Source organism: Tenrec ecaudatus, chromosome 12 (assembly GCF_050624435.1).
Source record: "Tenrec ecaudatus isolate mTenEca1 chromosome 12, mTenEca1.hap1, whole genome shotgun sequence".
Classification (NCBI taxonomy): Eukaryota; Metazoa; Chordata; class Mammalia; order Afrosoricida; family Tenrecidae; genus Tenrec; species Tenrec ecaudatus.
Genome location: NC_134541.1, coordinates 124,207,313 through 124,231,106, shown reverse-complemented (window position 1 = coordinate 124,231,106; position 23,794 = coordinate 124,207,313). Strand labels below are relative to the sequence as shown.

The 23,794-nt window shown below is 46.9% G+C and overlaps 1 protein-coding gene across 1 annotated transcript in view; it reads left to right on the top strand.

Moving 5' to 3' along the window:
• The window catches only part of XPO6 (exportin 6), a 118,091-nt gene that overhangs the window by 67,829 nt on the left and 26,468 nt on the right, over nucleotides 1–23,794 (top strand). Inside the window, exons 8-12 of the mRNA XM_075564656.1 lie at nucleotides 3,010–3,136; nucleotides 8,112–8,221; nucleotides 18,196–18,304; nucleotides 19,193–19,285; nucleotides 20,255–20,324. Coding sequence (XP_075420771.1) covers nucleotides 3,010–3,136; nucleotides 8,112–8,221; nucleotides 18,196–18,304; nucleotides 19,193–19,285; nucleotides 20,255–20,324 — 509 coding nt within the window. The remainder of the gene's footprint in view (nucleotides 1–3,009; nucleotides 3,137–8,111; nucleotides 8,222–18,195; nucleotides 18,305–19,192; nucleotides 19,286–20,254; nucleotides 20,325–23,794) is intronic.

The following is a 23,794-nucleotide window of genomic DNA, read 5'->3' as shown; positions in this document are numbered from 1 at the left end:
CCTCCCATCCTGTCTCCACTTCCTTGCTCTAGGCCTGCAGGTCTGAGGTGTGCAGGTACTGAGACTGCTGCTCATGCACGGCCACCAACAGACGAAGAGGGCCCCGGAGGTACCCACGTTCTAATCTGCCCTTTCTCACTTGGTGCATCGCTGTCAGCTGCTCCTATTGGGCTGGTCCCAAGTGAACATCTTCCGGGGGATAGGCCTGTTGTGGGCCTGAGTCTTACACAGATGGCAAGTTTTCATCAAAAGAGGAGTGGTGACTGAGTAGTCACCTGTTAATATGAGCCACTCCTGCGTTTCTTAGTTATTGTCCTCTTGAATAGACTTAAAATGACCCAGCCTTTACCCCGACCATTCTAACAGCTGGACACTTCATGGCGGAATGAGGCAGAGTCTGTAATTTATTTCCTTTGCAGATGGTGTCATACGTGTATCTTACAGCTCTTATAAATGATACATCATGCGTATATCTTATATCTCATACATGTGGAAATACTGTTACATCAAGTAAGAGGGCGAGTTGGGAACATACATGCTGAATATGTTCAGAAACGTCCAAGTGAATAAATAAATGAGTAGCTGTTTTAGATTGCCTGGGAGCAAATATTGTCAATATTTTTATCCGTTTTGCCTGGATGGCCTTCTGTTATTAAACTACTAGTTCCTTGATCTTTGACTACTTAGCAGCAAATGAAATGTGGTGCCTTAATATTAAGAATGTTTTATCCCTTATTAAATTCAATAATTCTTAGAGGTTAAAATACATGCAGTGATTTTAGTTTAGTTTATTAGAAATAAGTTTTGTGGGAGATTTTCTTTCACCTAAGAACTGTTCTACATGGTAATGCTTTTCCATTGCTCAGTAATAGCCTTTTCTATGAATTTAATAAGAGTTCAAGTATTCCATGCAGTGTTGGCTGAGGAACTGGTTTTATCTTCATGTGTTTAAAAAAAATCCCCCAATAAAATGATTTAATTTTTTTTTAAAAAAAAGATCTACCAGTGATCAAACATCAGTTGTTTCGACTCTTACCTGTAGCATACTGAGACAGGAGATGTCATTTTATTATGCCGTATGTTTGGGTAATACAGACATGTCATCTTGGATTATCTATGTATTGATTTTGCTCCGTGTAACTTTTGTGCTCTTGGTTTTATATTTTAATCCTATGCTTCCTATTGCCCCGTGAAAGCTGCGAGGTGCCTGGGAGCGGAAAGGTGACATAAACAATACTGTGTGCTTGCTTCCTGGCTCTCAGGTCCTTACCACTAATTCTAAACAGCTCAGTCTGTTTTCGGTTGTTCAGGTGCTGTTTAACCAGGTCCTCTGCTTCTCTTCTCCTTTCTGACCCTCCTCCCCACCCCCTAACTTTCTACTGTTCATTAGCACCTGTACCAGAAGGTGGGCACAGGCAAGAAAATGAGGTGAAATCACATCGCTAGCTTTAGCTACTGAACTGCCTGATCTTTGTTGTTTTTTTTTAATTGGTTGGAGAGTGAGAAATAACATGAGATTGCTGGCGTGTCACCCATGACTTCTCTTTGTTCTTTTATAGGTGGTAGGGGACTGAGTTCCTCCTCCCAAAGAACAGTGCACTGGCTCACACACTTGACTCTGAAAGTAGACTGAAACCACAGGTTGACTAAGGAATTCTGCCCGAGTAGTAGTGACTCAGGACAGCAGAGAGAAATCTCTGTCCACTTTCCTGTCTCACTTAACAGCTCCTTTTGGAGCCTCGTGAATGTTGTTCAAGCATTTGGTCCCATGACCCGCAGAGACAGCCATTCTCTGTTTTAACAGAAATAAGTGATAAACTGAAAAAGAGGCCACATGCAGCTAGGCTTGTTTCTTTGCCTGTGAGCAGCCATGGAGAGGTCAGATGAGTAGGTTACCCCCTACCCCCCCAAGGTGACAGGTCCCGCAAACCAGAGAGGGGCAGATTTTATTTCTGGGCCAATTTTACTCTTCTGATGAGTAGTCATCTCCCACTACTCTGGTTGTCTCATGCATCCTGATTTTTAAACTCGCCTTTTGCAGTTAGGCTCAGAATTACCTTTCAGTCATTGTTTATTTAATTTTGGTCAAGGCCTAGGAAGTCTTTGCCTTTTTCATTGGTTTCTGAAATGTGATTTTTGACGGCACGCCATCTCATTTTCTAGTCACCTTTTGGTATTTGGGGGCTTAAAATGACAGTTTCTGAGATGTGAGAGTGATGATGTGCTGTGTTCTGAAATAACAAAAGTCTCTTATCCTTGCAGCTGTGACCCACACTTCTGTGAAATGATTTTGTGAATACACATGACGTGGGAATTCACTGTGGTGTGAAAAGAAAGTTTGGGAGCGGATGGTAGTTCCCTTCCGCCCTGAGCTGGCCAGTGACCATGAGCTGGTCATTTGCTCCCTGTGGGACTCGGCCTCACCTGTAACGTGGAAGCGTCAGAATAAGTGGTCTTTGAGGCCTGTCCAGCTCCAACTGACTGCCTTCGCCCCCTCGTAGTTGAAATCCTCTGCAGAGTGGATTGGGATGTGCTGTGGTTAATTGGTACCAGGAACCAGTGGGTGGGGCAGGTCGGAATATTCCTTACCTGGGTACCATGCCCTTGATACAGCCTGGCTTTAGTTTTGTGTTTAGCACATTTGTTTTAGTATTTTGCCCTCTTTACAAAGAAGCCTCTCAGGTGGAAGGGACACATGTGGTCAAGCTTTTCGCCCCACTTCCTTTTCCTGCGATGAGCTGGGAAGTAGGAAGCACTAGCGTGTAAGAAGCTTTAATAGCAGATAGTGCCTGAGGATTAAAGTTGCTTTTCTGCTATGTTGCAGGTGGTAATGGAATGAAGGGTTGCCTGTGCTATAGGTAATTGTTGTAGGCCTTTACATTTTTTTCTGAAACTGCATTATAAAGCTGTTAATGTTCTGTATTGAAGAAATTTAAATTTCCTGTGTCCCCTTCTAAGCATGTGGCCAGGCTTCTTACTGTCACTTTCTGTCGTCTTTATCTTATGTAGCTACATCGAGAAGTTCACCGACTTTCTCCGGCTCTTTGTGAGTGTTCACCTAAGAAGAATCGAATCCTACTCTCAGTTCCCCGTGGTGGAGTTTCTGACACTTTTGTTCAAGTACACATTTCATCAGGTAACACACCAGAAGCCCTTCTCCACCCACTCCCGCCCCCCCATTCCCCCAAACCCACCAGTCTGCCCGAGTTATTTTTAGGGGAAAGAGTTTCTTCGTTTGAATTTCTTTCCCAGACATTTATATACTGCATTCTATGTGGAAATTAAGGATCCCTGATGAAGTTGTGGGTTTTACCGGTCAGTGTTGGGCTGCAAACTGCCCTGTTGGTGGTTCAAATCCACTAGCCTCTCGGTGGGAGAAAGATGAGACTGGCTGTTCCATAAAGATTTGCTACAGTCTCGGGAGCTTTGGTTTGCATTGGAACAGCCGCGGGCCGCTAATGGCAGATCCAAACCACTGCTCAGCAGCTTTGTGGGAGGAAGATGAGGCTTTCGACTCGTGTAGAGGGCTAGTCTCAGAAACACACAGGGGCAGTTCTACCCTACCTATAGGGTCACCATGAGTTCACTCAGCTAGTGAGATGGAGATATTTCATCTTCATAACAACCCTCTGAGGCTATCATCATCATCATCTCCATTTACAGATAAAGAAACGGAGACACAGTTAACTTGCTCAGAGTAGATCCATGGACTCACTGCCGCGCTCACTGCTGCGCTCACTGATAGGCTCACTCCACATGGTAGAGCCAGAATTGGAACCCAGAGTGTTAACCAGTATTATGTTAGAGAAACCACACAGAGAAAAATGAAATGAAAACCTTAGATCTGTTCTGTACCTGTTACTAAACCTTCCCACAAGGAGATTATGTGTAATGTGTGAAGCTTTACAGAGTTGTCTGTGGGTTTCTCAGCTCCCCAGCCCCCATCCAACAAGTGCACTTCAGCAGCTGGCTATAGAACTAATCCTCACCCACAAAGTCTGTCTCTGTGAAGTTGATATGCCAGTGCCTCAGTCTTTTGCTTGGACGATGTTGCTGACTGTGGCTCATGGCCACCCTGCGTGTGCACACGAGAAACTGGTTCGTCCTCTGAGCTGCTCTGGGTGGGTAAGAGTCACCGACCTAGTTGCCCAGTGCCTAGAGTGTCGCCCAGGGACGACTCCTAACATAAGAGAGGACTTCAGATATTTTCATTCCATTTTCTGTGAACTTTCTGAAGTTCTTAAAGTGTGTGTGTGTGTGTGTTTTAAAAAGCTTGAGGTGTGATTTAAATACCACAATATTCACCTATTATAGACAGTTTAATTGGTTAGTAAGTTTGTAAAAAAATGTGCAACTATCCCCATAGTCAAAGTTTTTAGTATTCCTGTCAAAACCCCTTTAAAAAAGGCTCCTTGCACGTGTTTGCACGTGTGATTTTTGTTTGTGTTGTGTGTGTGATTTGCACGAACGCTGCTATATCTTAAGTATGCACCTTGATAAATTTCCCCAAATGTACACTCATGTGACCACCATCTGAGTCTAGAAGAAAGGACACAGCCAGTACTCCAAAGCCCCCCTTCCCTTCCATGCCACACTCCTCCTCCCTCACCCCCAGATGATTGGGAAGAACTCCAGCCCATGCTGTGGGCTCGGCGTGCCTGTCAGTGGGCTCCTGTGACATGTCTGGCATTTTCAGTCAACATGATGTTGCTGAGATTTATCTGTGTTGTATGTAGCTGTATGTCTGTAGAAGCTGATTCCTTTTCATGGCTTTATAAGACACACTACATGTACCCATTTCGTGGCTCAGTTGGCTGTTTCCTGTTTGTGGTGGGCATGACTCATGCTGCTGCGAGCACTCTCGTACAGGCTGTTGGCGCACATGCGTGCCCTTCTCCAAAGTACATGTGGCTTTAAAATAGACTTACAACTCCTGTGAATGTTGGTGAGGCTAGAGGAGATGGAAGGGTCCAGGCGCTGAGGGTAGGACAGTGGGGTTTGAGCAGAGTTTGATGTGCTGCTTAGCTTTCCTCCCTGAGGGACCTGGCACCTACCGGCGGTGGGGGAGGGACCATCCTGGGAGGAGTGGTGGGATGCAGGCTCAAGTGCCAGGATCTCTGATAGAGGGCCCTTTGAGCTCACAGCAGGAAAGGACACTGCTGAGCTCACCAAGACGGAATAGAAACCAGAGGGAAGTGATGAAAGTTTGTAGGAGGGTCAGGATGTAGGAGAGGAGCATCAGAGGTGGCATCATTGGAGGTGGATGTGGAAGAATAAGAACAGAGACCGGTGGTGGGGTGGGGTGGGGGAACAGATTAGGATCGCTTTGAACTTGAAATAGGAGCCCTGGGGTAAGTGTAGCAGAAACAAGAGAGTCGAAAGCCGTGCTGAGGCCAGAGGGGGGGGGGGCTGGTTTGAGAACAGAATGAAAGTATGTTGGGATTTTGCTCCCGTGTAAAGTGAGGTCTCTGATGCACCGCAGTACAGAGGGGACCTAGACGTGTCTTCAGACACACATTTCATGCCTGTTTCTTTGGACTTGGATCCTCCTCCCTGGTGATTTTTATTAGGTCTTTCTCTGGGCAAGTCTTTAATTCCTCCAGAGTTCTGATTCCTCACCAAAGATGATAGGGAGCAGGGAGCATCTTCAGGTCTCTCCTAGGCTTCCCGTTGAGGAATATTTCCCCATTCCTTTCTGCTGAGCTGAAGCTTCTTCCATCTGGGAGGGAACTAGACATGAGCCAGCGAGGTGTGGTCTTCCTCTCTCAGGGGCCAGGCTGGTGTGGCTGTGGGATCGCTGTCCTTGAGATCTAACCAGAATCAGATTCTGGATGTGGGCAGGCACCCAGAACATACTCTGTCCTGCTTCATCTGCTGGAGAGACCTAGTGGAGAAGAGATGGCACGGTGCACTCGGGGACCAGGGAAGTTCCTCTAGATGAGAGTTCAGAAAAATTTTTTTTTAAGAATTCTCGAGAGAGCTCTGCGTTCTCAGGAGCTCACTGTTGTAGGTGCCATCGAGTCAGTGACCCTGTGCACAGCAGGGCCGCCCGACCGCCTGCACTGTCCTCACAGTTGTCCTTATGCTGGAGCCCCTTGGGGCAGCCGCGGTGTCCATCGTCTTGTCCAGGCCATTGTGAATGCAGTCTGACCACTGGGAAGCCTTGGGAAGAAAGATTAGCATCAGGACTTTCTTAAGGTCTCAGGAAAGGTAGCCTGAGTCCAGGGACATTTTAAAAAGGATCTGTGAGGTTTCTAAGGAGTTAAATGTTTCCAGAAGATAGAGTCACCTGTAATTTTTATAACCCCGGCAGTCTGGCTGAGGCCAGCAGGATTATGGACTGGCTGTGCAGCTAGCTAGCTTACAAGGCCTCCTCTGGGGCACCAGACAGGGATGTGACCGATGGTGTTTCGGGTCTGCCTGCTTGCCCATCCCCCTGACGTGAGCCAAGTAGCAAATCCTCCAGAGGATGATCTGTAGGATTGCAAAGTTATTTAGATGTAGCATAAAACCATTTTTTTGTGTGTGTGCATTGATATATGTATATATGTATAGATATATATCCTTTTATTGGGGGCTCTTACAAGTCTTATAACAATTCATACATCTTTTGTCTCAAGCCCATTTATACATATGTTGCCATAATCAATTTCAAAATATTTTCTTTCTGTTTAAACCCTTGGTATCAGCTAAAACTTGTTTTTATGTGGTGTCTTTTCTCGAAAACACTTCTACATGTGTTCTTTCATCAGTTGTCTTTTTTGTAAAAATTTCTCTCTTTTTTTAAGTGAATTTGTAAAATTGTGAATTAGCTGGAGCCGTTGTTTTCCAAACTTAGGAAGGACTTCCTGAGGCAAACTCCGTGAGTTGAAAGCAGGTCACAGACTCAGTGTCTAGCCATCACAGGCTACTGTATACATCCAGTTAAATCTCCTGGCCTAGGTCATGTCTATGTGGACATCAGCCTGAGTCTGGGGAAGTGTGAGGTGGAGATATGATGTGCTCATCTGACTTTTTGAAAACACGGTGGTTCTGTCAGTGTCCTGATTGAGCTGTAGAACTCATTGCTCTTGAGTCAATTAGAAGTCTAGTTTAAGTTCAAATTTTCATGTAGTTTTAAGTAGTGAGAAGTTGAGTGGGGGTGTAGGTTGAGAATGTCACATTAAGTAGAATGCTGAGGTTCTTGAGAAAGTGAATTTGGTGTATGGCACTGGGATCCAGCAAAGACTCGTTCTTCTCAGTTTACGTGTTCATATCCATACCTGGGTGGAGAGCCCTTTTTGCTACCCCTGCTTTTGCAGATGGGATTATGCCTAGAGCAACGGTTCTCGACCTGTGCTGGGTCGCCATGCCTTGGGGGTCGGGTGTCAAACAACTCTTTCACAGGGGTCGCCCGATTCATAACAATAGCAAAATTACAGTTATGAAGTAGCAAGGAAAGTAAGTTTATGGTTGGGGGGGTCGCCACAACATGAGGAACTCTTTGAAAAGGTCATGTGTGGCATTAGGAAAGTTGAGAACCACTGGCCTAGAGGGTCGGATTTTACTAGTTCGTTTTCAGTCTGGTCTATAGGAAGACTTCACTACTTTTCATTTCTAGCTGCCTGTCCTAAAGCAAAAGTTAGTTTCAGGGACTCGCAGGGTGTGACTGGTTTACACATTTGAATATAATGGCAGCAACGTTTCCCAGTAGAAAGGACAGGTAGTAAAAAGAACATTGGTTGGTGATAAAGAGACCTGCGGCCACTCCTGACCTTGAACACCTCAGGTCCTGTCCCCACACCTCAGCTTCTTTCTCTCTAAGATAGACTCTGGTTGGATCAGCTGGAAAAGCTGTCACCACCAGCCTTGAATTTTAAGATCGGTTTTGCTGCACTTACTTTGCACTCAGTTTGCCCTGCATACTATGCCCCTAGAGATGTGTTTCCTGGTGCCCTTGTCCAAGGGCGAAGATGAAAAGTTGCCAGGACACTTAGAGAATCCAGGCTATGGTTTTATAATTGTGGAAGTAAACACTGGTGCGTGCGTGTGTGTGCCTTTAAGGAATAGTGTATTAAGTAATTTCATTGTTTGATGTTTTTGTCTCCCCCGCCCCCCCCTTGGTTCCACAGCCTACTCATGAAGGTTACTTCTCTTGCTTGGATATCTGGACCCTCTTTTTGGACTATCTGACAAGTAAAATCAAAAGTCGCCTGGGAGACAAGGAAGCAGTTCTCAACAGGTAAATTCTCGAAGCATTGGTAAGCAGAGCGGCTGTTCCTGTGTCCTGGTGGGCAGTACACAGGCCCTGCTGGGGATTCAGGCAGCCGTGCCCTGGGGTGCTTTCTTTCCCCTCTCTCAGACACCCCGTTGTCTTAAAACATTTTTCTGACTAAATTGAAATATGTCTTACTCATTTTTTTTAGGTGCGATGATGTTTTGATGGTAACGCTTTTTGTTTGTTAAATGACTTATTTTCATGGTTCAAACTGAAATATTTCCTGGGTGAAATGACAGGACATCTTGCGGGCTGCGGTGCAGGAGAAACAAGGCTGCCTGCCTTCAAACAGTGGGCACAAATTTGGCTTTGTTATCTTACTCCTTTCGGGTGTGTTTGAAAATTTCCTAAATTAAATACTTTATTATGAAAAAAATAATAACTATTTCTTTAGAAACTAGAAGAGTAAATACAATTCGTTACAATTTTATGCTTTAGAAATATTTCCTTTTGTATACCTTTTGCTATAATTTTTAGAACAGAGAAAGAGGTTGTTTTCTTTTGCCTGTTTTTTGTGAGCCATGTGTGTAGCTTTCAGGCCGACAGCATGTTTTCTGTACAGTGTGCTTCTAGTACGACTTCGGGTTTTGTCTTCCATGAGTTAAGTCGATTTGCCCACAGCCTACCCCCCCTCCCCCAGATGTGGGGAAGACGAGGGTACTGGAGATTCAGCACGTTAGTGAGATACACCATATGTGGGACATAGTGTACCCATCTTGTTCTGGAGACAATATTCCTGTCACATCTTGAAGAAGCAAAAACTGCACTGTATATTGTAGGATCAGAGCAGTTTCTTATTCTATAGATTCCCAAACTTATTCTCCGCCCCACCCCAATTAAAAAACTTTGTATTATGTTCTATAATCCAGGACAAAGTGTAGCTCTATATCTGCTATTGCAGCCATCTTGGATCATCCCAGTGCTCCCCCAGAGGGCAGTGTTGCCCACTTTGGGAGGCACTATTCAGCTTAACCTGATGCATCCGTACAAATACAGTGTGGGCCTGCAGACCTGCTTTGTGAGACCTGCCCAGGGTGGGCTCGTTTCTGTAATGTGGGCTCCACGGCTGGTAATGAGACAGCCTTGGGTTTGGATCCTGGTTGTCTAGTTCTGAATTGGTATCCTTCGGCTAGTTACGTAGCCTCTGAAAGGTTCTGTTTCCTCATGTGTAACAGTTGAGACGGTCTTTATACAACTCATTTACCCTCGATGGGATTTGGGGTAATGTGTCTAGACAGCTTCTCCTATTGTAGGTGCCCAGTCACTGGGCAGCGACCCAGCCCTGCCCCACCAAGGGAGCAGACAGGAGAGTCTGTGCTGGGAGGAGAGAGGAGGGGGACGAAGACCACTGAGGGGAGGCTGACTGAGGTTTTAAAATTCTGAACAGACTATTTGCATCCCTAGTTTCTAAACAGTTATACTTATGTTCCCTGGACATTTAGTTTTGTGGTTTCAAAATATCTTTCAAGTTGGTATGGTATCAGGTCAGACGCCCGTGTCTTGTTAATTCAGTCAAGTCCAATGGTAAAGATGTGCTTCTGTGTATCAAACGTTACGCAACAGTGGATCCTGGTTTGGGTGATTGTATTGTTGAATGAGACTCTTCAAAGAAGAGGCTCCCCCGATCTGCCTTTATGCCAGTAGGCATGTCTTCGGCTCAAGTTGTCTGGCTGGCTGTTTGTGTTGCATTTAGGTACTATGGCGTCGGTTCGGTCTCATAAGGACCCAGTGTACAGTGGATCGGAACACTGCCTGGTTCCGCACTGTTCTCGCAATTGTCGCTGTGTTTAAGCTCATTGCTGTAACCACCTTGTCAGTCTAGCCTGTGGGTCTTTTCCTTGCTGTCTCAAAGAACCTCCATTATACCTGCTTTCCTTGCTAGTGTTGGTTCTGACCCATGTCCAGTGCCATGAAGCCCTGCCAGGTCCTGTGCCATTCCTACACTCATGGCTGTGTCTGAGCCCATGCTGCAGCCACCATGCTAGCCCATCTCCCAGAGGGCCCTGCCCTTTGTCATCCACAGTCTGTGGTCAGTCTCCTCACCCGCGCTGTGAGGGGTCTGGCAGAGGTGGCTCATTCTTCTGGCAGGCCATGGGGTGGCTCTTTTCCGCCCTTTGTTCTTCATTGTCTCGCTTTGCTGTGCAGAGGAGGGTGGAGAATATGGTCTCTTTCTTTGGTCAGGCGTCTGGTGGCATTATTGCATACCTGCTGGACTGCTCCCAACAAAGTCAGGGTTGAGGTGTGCCGGCCGTTCCTTAGGAGATAGATGAGACCATCTGCTCCAAGATGGGTCCTGGCTTCGGAAACCCACACAGGGCTGCTGGGGGCTGGAATGGACTCAGTGGCAGCGGTGGGCTTTTGTCAGCCACGCCTGAGTCCTCCCAGGCAGTATCGTGGCTTTTGGGCACTGGAAGGAGGTCTTCTGTGGCAGATCTGCCCTTAGAAGGCGTTGATTTCTTGACCGGTGCTGCTTTGTCTTTTGGAGGGGTCACCCTGATAGCTGCTTCTACGGGCATTGATTATGGATCCAAATGAGATGAAAACCGTGACAACTTGAATATGTTCTCTGTTTGTTGTGATGCTGCTCACTTTACTGGTCCCCTTGTGGGGGCGTTTGTTTGCTTTCGTGGAGGTGTGGTCCATAGTGCAAGCTGCAGCTCTTGCTCTTTATCAGGAGGATGAGACGTGAGGTGTGTTTGCTCTCAGCAAGCAAGGTGAGTCCTCTAATCTTGACACTACATTCTTCTTCGTGCCGTCCAGCTTGCATGGTTTGCTCAGCACGCAGATTGAACAAGGACAGGACAAAGCGACAACCCTGCGGCACCCTCTTCCTGATGCAAACCGGCCCCACCCCCGTGTTGTCGCTGAAAGACTATCGCTTAGTCTGGGTACACGTTCCACTTGAGCACAGCAACGTGCTCTGCGGTTCCTCTTCTTCACACTGTTAGGTTTCATCCGGCGCGGCCCACACACAGTTTACAAAAGCTAGGTAAACCTTTATGGTAGGTAGTACCTTCCCATCTCTCAGAGAGGAAGTGAGGTTCATGAGGTTGCTCTTTAAAGCGCAGCACAGGTGGAGGGAGGAAGAGTCTGGTTCCGCTGAGAAAGCCGGAACCAGGAGGTTAGTAGCGCTTGGATACCCTGTGCAGGTCACCCAAGAGAAGGAGCAGAGGCTCGGGCTCCTTTTCTGTTTTGTGGTAGCAGTGTCACTTTCGGTCAAGTTAAATGCTGATCTCATTTCCTCTTGCAAAATGAACTTATCTCGCATCTCGTGCAAGGGATACAGGACGCAAGGCAGCCATGTCTATAAAATACCTGGCACAGTGCCTGCGCTCTCTCAGACACTCGGTAAAAGGCCCTGGTGATGGCGGCAGCAATAATACATGATACAGATGGCTGCCATGTAACCATCATGGTGACCATGATGCTGGTGACAGGGCCTCCTCTACAGAGATCTACAGAGGTGGATCTGCCCGGCCCAGACATCTGTCTTCTAACGTCACAGGTGTCTATGGTTCTGAATGGCTGCTTTAAACACTAGGAAGTCTTTTCATTTCATTGATAATTTGGTTATTCTCTTAAATGAGGCTTCTAATTTTTCAGAATCCTAAAAAATTACTTGTTGCTGTTGTGAGGTACTGTGGAGTCGGTTCTGACTCATAGCAACCTTGTACACGGCAAAGGAGACCCTGCCCGGCCCTGCACCCTCTGCTTTATTGTGCCTCTGCCGGAGCCCATTGCTGTAGTCACTGTGTCTGTCCGTCTCCTTGAGAGCCTTCCTCTCCTCCTCTGCCCCTCCGCCCTACATGACATGATGTCCTTGTCCAGGCTCTGGTCTCCCCTGATAACACGTCCAAAGAATGTCAGCTGAATTCCTGCCTTCCTTTCTTTAGGGAGCACTCTGGATGTGTTTCTCCCAAGACATCCCTTTGTCCTGTTAGCAGTCCATGGGACTTCTTCTCCAGCACCACAATTCAAGCGCATCGATTCCTCTTCGATCTCCTTTATTCAGTGGCCAACTTTCCAATGTCTCTACTTTAAAAAAGCAAACAAACAATAAAGATACACAGAGATAAACAAACCTTCAAGGTTGATCTCTGGCCAGTGCCATGGCATGGTCCTCATCACCTAGGGGCAGTGGGCTACAAAGCATGGTGGAAGCTCAGTCTGTTGAAGTGCAAGATGAAAATACTAGGCCTTCGCCTGTGTTTTGTGTCATCCTTTACATTGTACACACCGGTGTGTGCTCAGAACTTGTGGGTGAATGGAGCACCTGGCCATCTCTGCTCTGGAGCTTGAGTGTCCCCAGCGTATGGGGTGTGTGCTTTCTGTTGGACAGCTGACGGCGCGCTGACCTTTGGGAACTACCTGTGCTGGCTGGTGAAGCACCTGCTTGGAGTCGGGGTGCTTTGGGCGTCACATTTGTAGTGAGAAGTGACTGATGTTGCAGGAAGTAGTCAAGAGTGTTCTCGTGGTGTTCAAATGGGAACCGTGGGTGTGGCTAAGACAGAGGCAGCACTCAGTTCCTTTCCCTGTGGTTAAAGGTTTTGCATCATTCATCACAACATAAGTGGTAGGCTACAAATTTAGAAGCAGAAATGTACAGGGATTTATTTTGGGTCCCAGGAACTTGGAAATGGGAGCTTTTCGGTTCTCTGCTCAGTGAGCATGATCAAGAGTTTCTTGAATGTAGAACATTAGCTGGGGAGGCCCTCTGAGCTCAAGTCCCAGTGTTAGCGAAATAAAGGTTCCGTCACATACACAGCTGAGCAAACTTGCCCATGGGGTTGATCACCCTACTTTACTACCAGGCAATCCGTAGTGCTGATGTGCCATGTCTTCACGTGTGCTTCCCTCACAAGTCATTGAGAAAAGTAAATGAACAGACGTGTGTAGTAGGTGATGAGTAAATTAATATTCTCTCTCTCTCTCTTCCCCCCCCCCCCCCTTTATGCTCATTCATGTGATGGTAGCCATCTGTGTAGAAGCTTATTTTTACCGGAAGATGAGGAAACCTGAAGTGTGTTAAGCAACCTAAAGACATCGAGTCCTTTTGCTGTGAGCACTGGCCAGGGCAGGCCCATGCCCAGCACAGCAACTCTCGGCCTGTAAACAAATGTAGGGAGCATCCAGAGTCGCTCTCTCTGGAGTGCGGTGTCTGTTACCTTCAAGGGAAGTGTCAGTGTGGCTGCAGGCATGCTGGTCCAGCTGATGAATGGTAGCAGTTTGTGTAGGCCAGGCCTCCCAAGAACTTCCTGCTGTTGACGGTCCCTGTGGAAGTGAATGGGGCTGTAGTTAATTCCTTGAGTTTAATCTAGTCAAGACAATAGTCTTGGCAGTTATCTGACATGAAATTTTGCCTATTTCCTGAGTGGTGTTACATTTTGTTCTTTCATTCGTATGTTTTCTCATCATTTATTTATCGAACAACTACTGTATAGTTGTCTTGACTTGTGAGCTTTGAACTCGGGACTTGTGAGCTGTACAGCGTTCTTCTCCCCATTGCATATGTAGGCATTATTTTTCCCCCCTTTCATTGGTTTCCTTTTTTTTCTTGCTCTATCTATCTATCTATAAATATTTTATTGGGAGCTCTTACATATATCATAACATTCCATCAATCACATAAAACAGTATTGTACAATTGCTACCACAGTCGTTTTCAAAACATTTTTTTTTCTTACACAGATGGCATATAATATTTTAAAAATACCAATAAACAATGTATTATTTAAGGTTAAGTATAATATGAAGGGGATTTTTTTTTTTCACAAGAGAAAAGCTTGTAGTTCAGGGATCGTTTGCTGGCCCTTAGGAGCGTTTTCCAGTCCAGTCTGTTGGGGTACCACGCCCAGGTCCTAAAGTCCACTTTCAGCATTCCCTGGGGACCTTGCCGCTCCATTCCCTTGCTGTTCCACTGCACTCCCCCAGTGCTTTGTCTCAGTGTGGTGGGATCAGGTCAGGTGCAATTCCCACACTGTGTCTCCGGTGTCACTGATTGGCATCATTTCTCATAGTGGGGCCAGCCATGTTGTTCTCTCTGGACTGGCTACTCTACTCAGGAACATCATCATCGCGGCCTCGTGGGCCAGGCTGTGCTCCACTCTCTCCTCCTGCCCCTTCATCTGCTCCCGTGTGCTCTGATCAGATAAGTCCATCTCCCGGAGCTGCAGAGTCAATGTCGGCCTTTGGGAGGGGATTTTTTTAAAGTGGAGAAAAAAATGAATTAAAATATAATGGCATCTTCCCACTTTCCCCCACTTTTAAAAAAAATCATTTTATTAGGGACTCATACACCACCCATCTCGATCCATACATACATCAATTGTGTAAAGCACATTTGTACATTCATTGACCTCATCATTCTCAAAACTTTTGCTCTCCACCCAAGCCCCTGGCATCAGGTCCTCATTTTTCCCTTTCCTCCCCCTTCCCCCTCCCTCATGAACCTCTGATAATTTATAAATTATTATTTTCTCATATCTGGCTCTGTCCCATGTCTCCCTTCACCCACTTTTCTGTTGTGTGTCCCCCAGGGAGGAGGTCAAATGCAGGTCCTTTCCAACCCACCCTCCCCATGCCCTCCCAGTATCGCCACTCACTCCACTGGTCCTGAAGGAATCATTATTAATAAGCATTATTAAGTGCTACTTTATAAAATTTTACTGTGTATTTTCCTCTTTGTTCAGTTGAAGAAATTTTGTAATTTTCTCTGGAGACTTCCTCCTTGTTTAAATTCCAAATATTTAAGGATTTCCCAATGATATTGGTTATTCTAGTTTAATTTTAAGATGGTATGTATGATTTCCATCCCGTGTACACAGGAAAGAAAAGCATCCAGCTGTCTGCTGTGTGGATGTCGTTGCCACAAGCCATAGTCCATTTCCCTCCTAACGACTGGGCCCAACAGAGCGAATACTGCCTGGTCCTGCGCCACCCTCCCAGTCCCTGCTGCCTCGGGGCTGTGGTTGCAGCCATGGGTCACCCAGCTCGTGGAGGGTCTTCTTCTTTTACGCGGACACCCTCTACTTTACCACGCCTGGATTGCTCCCCCCCTATAACGTGCCAGAGTATGGTCAACAACGTTTACCCTATTGGCTTCTAAAGAAGCATTTTGGCTCTACTTTTATCAGCAGAGTTGTTCTTTTTACCTTGGCAGTTCAAGGTATATTTAACGATTTTCATCCCCCGTCCAGCTCCTGCAGGTGTGCTGGGTGACTGACCAGACCTTGGCTCGGGTGAGGTGCTCCTCAGTGTTCAAAGGGCCATCTTTTAAAAGAGGTCTTTCTCAGCAGGTTTGCCCGGTGCAATCGTGGTGTGATATTTTGCCTGTTGTTTGCATGGATGTTGATTTGGGGACCCAAGTAAAAGAACATTCTTAATCATGTCTGTATATTGATTTGATGTTGATTTTTGTCTTCTCTGCATGGAGGTGCAGTGCTGACTGAGGCTCTCGCGTGGATCTTTATCATTCAGTGCTCCAAGTACTGTTTGCTCTCAGCAAGCCAGGTTGTGTTGTCTGCACACAATGGCTTGTTAAATAAATCTTTCTGTAACCATGGTATTGTGAGGATCTGCATATAGTCCAGCTTCTCAGACTGTTGTAGATGGAATCAGGTTGGTGAAAGAATACAACCATGATACACAGTTTCGGGATGTTACACCATAAAATACGTAGCCCCTTGTTTTGCCGAGACTGCTGCCTCTTGGGTCTTTGTAGAGGTTCGGCCTGAGCACGATGTAGTGTTCTTGGCAGTGTGGTATTCAGTATGTCTCTAAATATTCATGAAAGCGCAGCAGACATCTCCGTGGTTCTCACTGCTTTCAGCCCTCGTCCCCGTCTCCTCTGGGTAACGTGAACGCTTGCCTGTTCTCTAGTGACATACTGCTGCAACCAACTTCTGTTGCGGAGTGCCCACTTTCTGTGGGGTCGCCTCTCTGGAACGAGCCTGGGGCTCTTTTCCAGTCGCGCTGGCAGCTGGCGTCGACATTTCTTGACATAGAAGAATGAGCCATTCTGGCACTGCATCCGGTTGTTGAAGCATCTCAGTTGGTGTTCCTTCCATTCCTAGAACCTCAGTTTTTTGCCATCCCCTTCAGTGCAGTGTAGACGTGTTCCTTGAGGATCATTGGCTCTTGATCATATCCTGCCTCCTAAGATGGTTGAACAGTGAGGTGGTTAGTTTATGGTGCCAACCTGGCCGATAAACACGGGTTAATTGAAGGGCCAAGGGATCAGTGGCTCGGTGAGCCTTGCCTTACTAGTTCTCTTGCTTTCTGCTGGTCAGACCAGGGTGTAGCTGCCTTAGCCAGTTCCCAGCTTTAGCTGGCAAGGCTCACTTCCTGCAAGACCTCCCCAAGGAGAAGCAGCATGGACCTCCCCCAGTGCAGCCCTGGGTGCTGGAGCAGCCGTGTGGAGACCCCTGCCAACGCTGAGATGCTTACATGGTCACTGACTCAGCTTTCCTCCTGCAGTTGGCATCATTGATTCTGTTTTGTGAGATGGAGGAGGACTGTGTGGATTGGTGTCGGACAGATGGGCTAATGTTGGACTTGTGGGCTTGGGCAGCACTGGGTTGGGATGTTTTCTTGATGGGCACTTACCCTTTATAGAGAACTCTCTCTTATAGCTGTGAGTTTCTGTGGATTTGTTTCACAGACAGCGACCACTTGTTTTTGGCATGGTGACTCTGTGCATTCCTTTCATCTTGTGTGGGTGCTTCCAGGGAACATTTTGCTCATGGAATGCTTCGGTATTACCACTCAGGGCTTGAGTTTTTCCTTCAGTTCTTTCGGGTTGAGGGATTCCTAATGTGTCTCTTGGCTTCTGGTTTTCTAATGCTAGATCTTTACACTAAAATACTTTATTTTGCCTTCTTGAGCTACCTGGTGAAGTTTTTTGTTCAGTTCTGCTATTTCATCTTTTCTTCCGGTCACACTAGCGTCTCTGTGTTTAAGAGCAAGTTTCAGAGGCTCTCTTGACATGTATATGGTCTTGCTTTCTTCATGGTTTTCTGAAGAGCCTTGTGGTTTCTTCACGTGTGATGCCCTTAAGCACCCCACAGCTCATCTGCTGTAACTGCCATTAGTGTGGACTGCATCCCTGTTGACGTTTGCTAGGTTCAAGATGCCTTCATGTGGGATATACGCAAGGTTGTACTTTGACGCATGGACTAGTTTTAATATTCTTCAGTGTGAACTTGCGTGTGTGCAAATGTTGGTCTAGTCAGCAGTCAGCTCCTCGCCTTGTTCTAACTGATGATGTTGAGCTTCTCCAGCTCTTGTCACAGATGTGTTCCGTTTGATTTTAGCTCAGCATGATAACAATTCCCATAGCAGTGGTGAACTTGAAACTTCTGGTACTTAAGTAATTTCCACCTGAACAAATGAGAAATACACTCGCCAGACATAAATGTTTAATCTTAACTTCTGTAAAGCCTACTAAATCGAGGTTTTGAACCTGTGATTTCCCCTCACCAGAAGTTACCAGTTTGATGAATAGTCGAACCTCCATTACGACTCTTAGTCTTAGGACTGACTTTGTCCAAATACGTATTGTCTATCGAAGACTCCCTTTAGATTCAAAGACACAAAACAGGTTGACAGTGAAAGCGGAAAAGATTTTCTGTGCCCGTGCCAAAAGAGTGGCCCTAGAAGAGACCTGGAATGGTAATAGTTAAGACAAAGAAAGACTTAACACCAAAAGAGTTAACCCACTAAGTAGATGTAATGCTGGGTATATACTTGGAGAAATACCCCTTACTTCCGCCCCACTCACACGTGTACACGTGCCCATTTTATGGAAAATACGCACTAGGAGCCTCGATGCTGCTAAGCTGGGAATCCTAACATGGAAGCCATTCCCTTCATGATACAGGGGGCTGTTTCGAAATACTAAGCAAAAAACCACCTTTCGATTGTTTCATCCCACCGTCTAGGTACGAAGATGCGCTGGTGCTCTTGCTCACGGAGGTGTTGAATAGAATCCAGTTCAGATACAACCAGGCCCAGTTGGAAGAGCTGGATGATGAGACCCTGGATGATGATGTACGTGGCATGCTCTGGTCCCCTTCACTTGTTGTCACGGGGAGGTGGGCTGACTCAGAACTGACACTGGGAGTCTGTCGTCCCTCGACTCTGGAGACATGCAGCCATTGTATTAAGGTTGGAGTTATACATTAGAACATTTTATTTCGTCTCATTGGTCTCATTAACTGAAAACGGTGTCACAGGTGTTCATACCTACTCGTAGAGAAACCTTATGCACAGTGGGAAGTGGTTTAAGGAGAGCTTTCCCCTTGTACGCAGGCAGCAAATTAAAGCTTGATGTATACTAGTGGAAATAATTGGATAGAGATACGTCACCGATAAGGCTAGAATGACATGAAATCTGTCTTGATTAACTTGTGAACTGCTATCTTTAAAAATCAGTCTCGAATTTATTGACACCCAACATTATTAAGGAGAATGTCTTTAAGGTCACTGTCAACCCCAATTGACCTTTTTAAAAACCATTCACAAACCAAACCCACTGCCGACCCATAGTGACAGATGGACCTGTTTGCGGCCCACAGGGTGAGTAGCACTAGTTTAATCAGGGAGACTTCCGGGAATATACCAGGGCCTGATTCGGAAGGTAGTGGGGACCAGTCTCTGTCGGAGACCTTGAAGCATCTAGCAAGTGGCTCTTCTCTCTCTTCCTATGATTCCAGGGAAACAGTGTTCTGATGATTTGCTTACTGTGACAATCACTGTTTTGTGAACTGAGCTGTAGAAACTATTCTAGCTTGGCCTTCTCAGAGTATCAAATAACCCGATTCCATCATTTTCTGTTTCTTCCAAATGATGTGTCTGAGGGTGTCTGCCAGACTGGCAGGTGATGCTGCCACGTGGAGAGCTGACACACACCCCCCCCTCCCTGTGCTTCCCCTGCAGCAGCAGACCGAGTGGCAGCGATACCTGCGCCAGAGCTTGGAGGTGGTGGCCAAAGTGATGGAGCTGCTGCCCACCCACGCTTTCTCAACACTGGTAACGGAGCTCGGGAGCGGGGGGAGTAAGAACAGTTCTTGCCCAGTGCACGCAACACGCCGAGAAAGGCCTCTTGTCGAAAAATATTTTACGTCCAATGTTTATAAGCTCTGTTTCCCTTTCCCCAAATCACAGCTAGGGTGTGAGCGCTCCTGTACTAATGCTTCAGTGCCTTCCCAGCCGCTCCCAGGCTTACTAGAGGAAATGCTCTTTATCCACGTGACAGTCCTGAAGGGTAGCCTTCCGAGGGCGGCTCCAGCAGATTGCTGCTTCCCGCTGCCTGTGTCTGAAGCGCAGGCCTCTTTATTCCTAAGGACTCCTTCCTGCCAAGGAGATGTCCTCAAGTCTGTCTCTTCTTCAAGGACAAGAGAAGTTGCTGGGGTCCGTCCTTGCGTTCTGCAACCCAGCTGTAGTTTTGTGTTTTCTGTCACGGGAAAGTGCCCTTTCACTGTGCCGTCGGCCTTTTTTAGGGTCCTGTGTGTTGCACTGAAGTCTTATTTTGATCCTAATCCAGGGCGTTGGCGAGTGTAGTAACTTAGAGAAAAGGGCAAGGGGCTTCAGGGTGAGGCGGCTTGGCGCTCACTGTGCCATGCCCTTTAAGAAGGCTGATCGGTCTCTCGCTGACTGATTCCCCTAGGACTTGTAGGAGACATGGCCCATCTCAGAGCTTCAGAAAATACAGTTGTTTGGGGTTTGATTTCCTGTGTTTGGAATGGAAACGTTCCCTTCAGCATCTTATGCTTTAAAAAAGTATCAGATTTGTTAGTTGTTTTATTACTGTAAATATTAACTGGTGGTCTCAGTTGTAGAAACTGGTGATGGTGGGAGACAGCTCCTAGCTGCCAAGTGATGACCCCGGAGGAAAGGGCCAGTCCCCATCCTCTCCCCTGATAGGTACTTGAGCTACTTTAATGTTAAAATGTTAAAACTTGCATTTTTATTTTTAAAAAACCCTTTGTTTCTTTTCAGTTCCCAGTTCTTCAGGACAATTTAGAAGTTTATCTGGGGTTACAGCAATTTATAGTTACTTCAGGGTCAGGTAAACTGGTTTTTATTTTCTAATCTAACTTTAAAAGAAAATTTTGGACTAATACTGAATTAACTGCCATCTTTGCTGTCAAAACATGGTTTCTCTGCTGCTGCCTCACCCTCCGCCCCTCCCTACTTTCAAACAGGCACAAAACAAGGTGTTGTAAGGTGTCCAGGAGTTGTGGGGGAGGGAAAAAATGAGGTTATATTCTACATGCGTTTTAAAGCGCGTCAGAGAGGGGAGAAATAAGCTACGTAATTTGGAGCTCAGTGGTAAGATTTATGAACGATCCCAGCAATTAGAAGACAGTTGGCTCTTGAACCATGTAGAGGTGGGGACACTGACCCCTTTTGCTCCTGAAAATCTGTGTCACTTGGTTCCCTGCAAACTTGACTTAAAAAGGCAATGGTTGATCTGCTAACAGCACAACGTTAACGTTAACCCCGATTTTGTATGTCGCATGTATTCTACAAGCGGCATTTTCAATAGGAGGTAAAAGAGATTTCGCCGAAAGCACGGTGTTTTCTGCCTCCCAGCATAGCTGCAGCGGTGGCCTCGTGGGCTTTCTTTTTACAATGGAGCTTCTGGTCTGGATTGATGCATCTTGAAGTGGTGGGCAACTGCATACCCCAGTCTAGGAACCCCCCGAGCACCCAGCTTTTTGCAATGCCAGGACTCTTTGGCTGTGACTTGGGAATACTTCCAGCACCATTAGAAGCACTTCCTATGGGATCCTTGGGGTTCATCAGAGCCCTATCGGCACCGCAGAGCCAAACCTGCTTAAAAGAAATCTTCGCACCAGCAAGCAGGCGTAGTGCAAACCCGTCTTCAGGGGTCCACTGTGTTTCCCTGTGTCCTTTAAACTGGTAAATAAGCCAGGGAAGACAAACAGACAAACCGCTGTGGCTGCCTGTGCTGTACTCTTTTCCCCTCGGTTTTTGGAATCAGAAGGGCCCAGGAGCAGTGCCCAGGCGGGCCAGCGGGGCTAGGTGTGCTACTTGGGAAGGCCTGACTGGCCCTTGGCAAGCTTCACCTGTGTGGAGCTGAGGGTTAGCGTTTTGCTGTTGTTTACGGTAATAAGGACCATCATTTCCATTTTTTAAAAAACATTTTATTGGGGGACCGTATAACTCATCACAATCCATATATCCATCCATTGTATCAAGCACATTTGTTGCCATCATCATTTTAAAAACATTTTCTTTCTACTTGAGTCCTTGGTATCATCTCTTCATTTTTCCCCTCCCTCCTGAACCCTTGATAATTTATAAATTATTATTATTTTGTCATGTCTTACACTGTCCAAAGTCTCCCTTCACCCACTCCTCTGTTTGTCCCCCAGGGAGGGGGTTATATGAAGATCATTGTGATTGGTTCCCCCTTTCTGCCCCACCTTCCCCTTACCCTCCTTGTTTCTCTACTCTCATTATTGGCTCTGAGGGGTTCATCTGTCCTGGATTCCCTGTGTTTCCAGTTCCTATCTGTACCAATGTACATCCTCTGGTCTAGCTGGATTTGTAAGGTAGAATTGCGGTCATGATAGGGGGGGGCGGGCGAGAGAGAAGCATTAAAGAACCAGAGGAAAGTTGTATGTTTCATCGGTGCTATACTGCACTCTGACTGGCTAGTCTCCTCTCCGAGACCCTTCTGTAGGGGGATGTCCAATTACCTTTGAGGATCCACTCCACACACCCCATCATTTCCATTTCTAAAGTGTTCAGTAATGACCGCCAGGCACAGGGTGCAGTGTCTCTGGATTGTCCTGGGTGATGTGAGCCTGTTAACTGCAGAACCAACAGCACTCATTGCCTTCAAGTCGGTTCTCCTCGTAGTAGAATCATCCCCGTGGGCGTCTCAGAATGTCATTTTTCTTCTGTGGAGTCATGGGTGGTTTCGAACTGCTGACCATTCAGTTAGCCCAGCACGCAAGCAGTACCAGGACTCCTAAGTACTATTACTCATTACTACTATTTGACAGAGGCAGAAAGTGAGGCTCAGAGAGGCCGGCTCAGCCCGGTCGCATAGCTTGTTCGTGCTAATGCCAGCCTGACGTGATGGGGAGCCGTAAAAGGGTGGAGTGAACTATAACTAGACATTGGTGTTGCTGAATATTGTGCTTGCAAACACGGGCCATGGCACGCCTCCACTGCCCCCTTTCTTTACAGTGTCGGAGCTGCCCTGGGAGTTCCTGAGACTGTGTAAATACTCACGGAAGTGAGAACCCCGTCTTTATCCCTCGGAGGAACTGGTGGTTTCAAACCGCAGACCTTGTGGTTAGCAGCCCGACTCGTGGGCACTACTCTGTCTGTTTGTGGAATAATGGCATTGTTTCCAGGAACGGTTTGAAGCCCCTCCATATCACCGTGGTTTCAGCCTAGCATAGGGCTGCCCAGAGAGTGGCCCAGCCTGCTGTTCGTGGCAGGGAAGAGGCCCTTGCTGAGCCTGCCCTTCCTGGTTGTCTATGGCAGCTTGTTCCCAACTAGCTTCTAACTCGTCCAGTGGGTCTGGTAGAACTTAGTGTGCCCCACATGTTGGCCCTGGTTCTATAGCTCGGTGAGAATGCTTTTACAAGACCAATTGTTAAGTAAAGCAAACTTGCTGCTTGTAAAATACACTCAGAACTTTGTACAAATAGGATAGGCAGTGTTTCTAGAATCTGTTCTTGGGTGGAAAGAGGACTGTTGAAATTAGAGTATGCTCAGAACCCTGGCCATCATCCTTGGGTTAGCAAAATGGATCCTATGCCAACCTCCCCTCCTCCCCCTCCAAATTAGAACAGGGACGTCCCTAGCTTTCCTTCAGGTATTGGTTGTGCCTTGCTTCCTCTGTGAGGAGTCTCTCTTCCGGGGGGAGTCTGCAGGGGACCTGAAGTGTCCCCTGCGATGGAACGTCCCTGAGAACTTCTCTTCCAGTTCCCCTTAAATGAAGCCCGGTGAGTGCGCTGGACTCCTCCAGATCGCTTACAGATCGAGTCCCTAGCATCAGCCCTCAGCGCACGCACGGTCCATGGGCCAAACCTCTGGGAGAAAAATACTTTCTTTTTAAAACGAGTTCTTTTAGCCTTGACAGAGTGCCCACCCGCTCCGGTAGCTCAGAAGCCAATTTTCCAATGTAAAGGTTATTAAATGGAAACTCTGAGGGCAATTTGTTCCTGGTTCCCATGTATTATTGGTCAGCCTCCCTGCCTCGTACCAGCGGTTGTGTGGGCTTCTCCCCGCGTGTGTTATGGTCCCTTCTTGGCAGTTGAATTTACCCTCCAGCCTTGCCTGTCGTTTCTAGGTTGCCTCGGAGCCAGTGTAGCTGGCCTGGCCGCCTGCAACCATTTGGTGTTCGTTTTGGGCCAGCAGCCAAGCCTACAGGGCGGTTTTCGGTGGGCGGAGGCTTCAAGCAGACGCTTCTGTGCTTGCCCACCAGTGTGCTCCAGTCCCGCTGCAGACAGTGAGGTGCTGTGGTGCCACTTTGGTCCCTCTCCTGCTCCT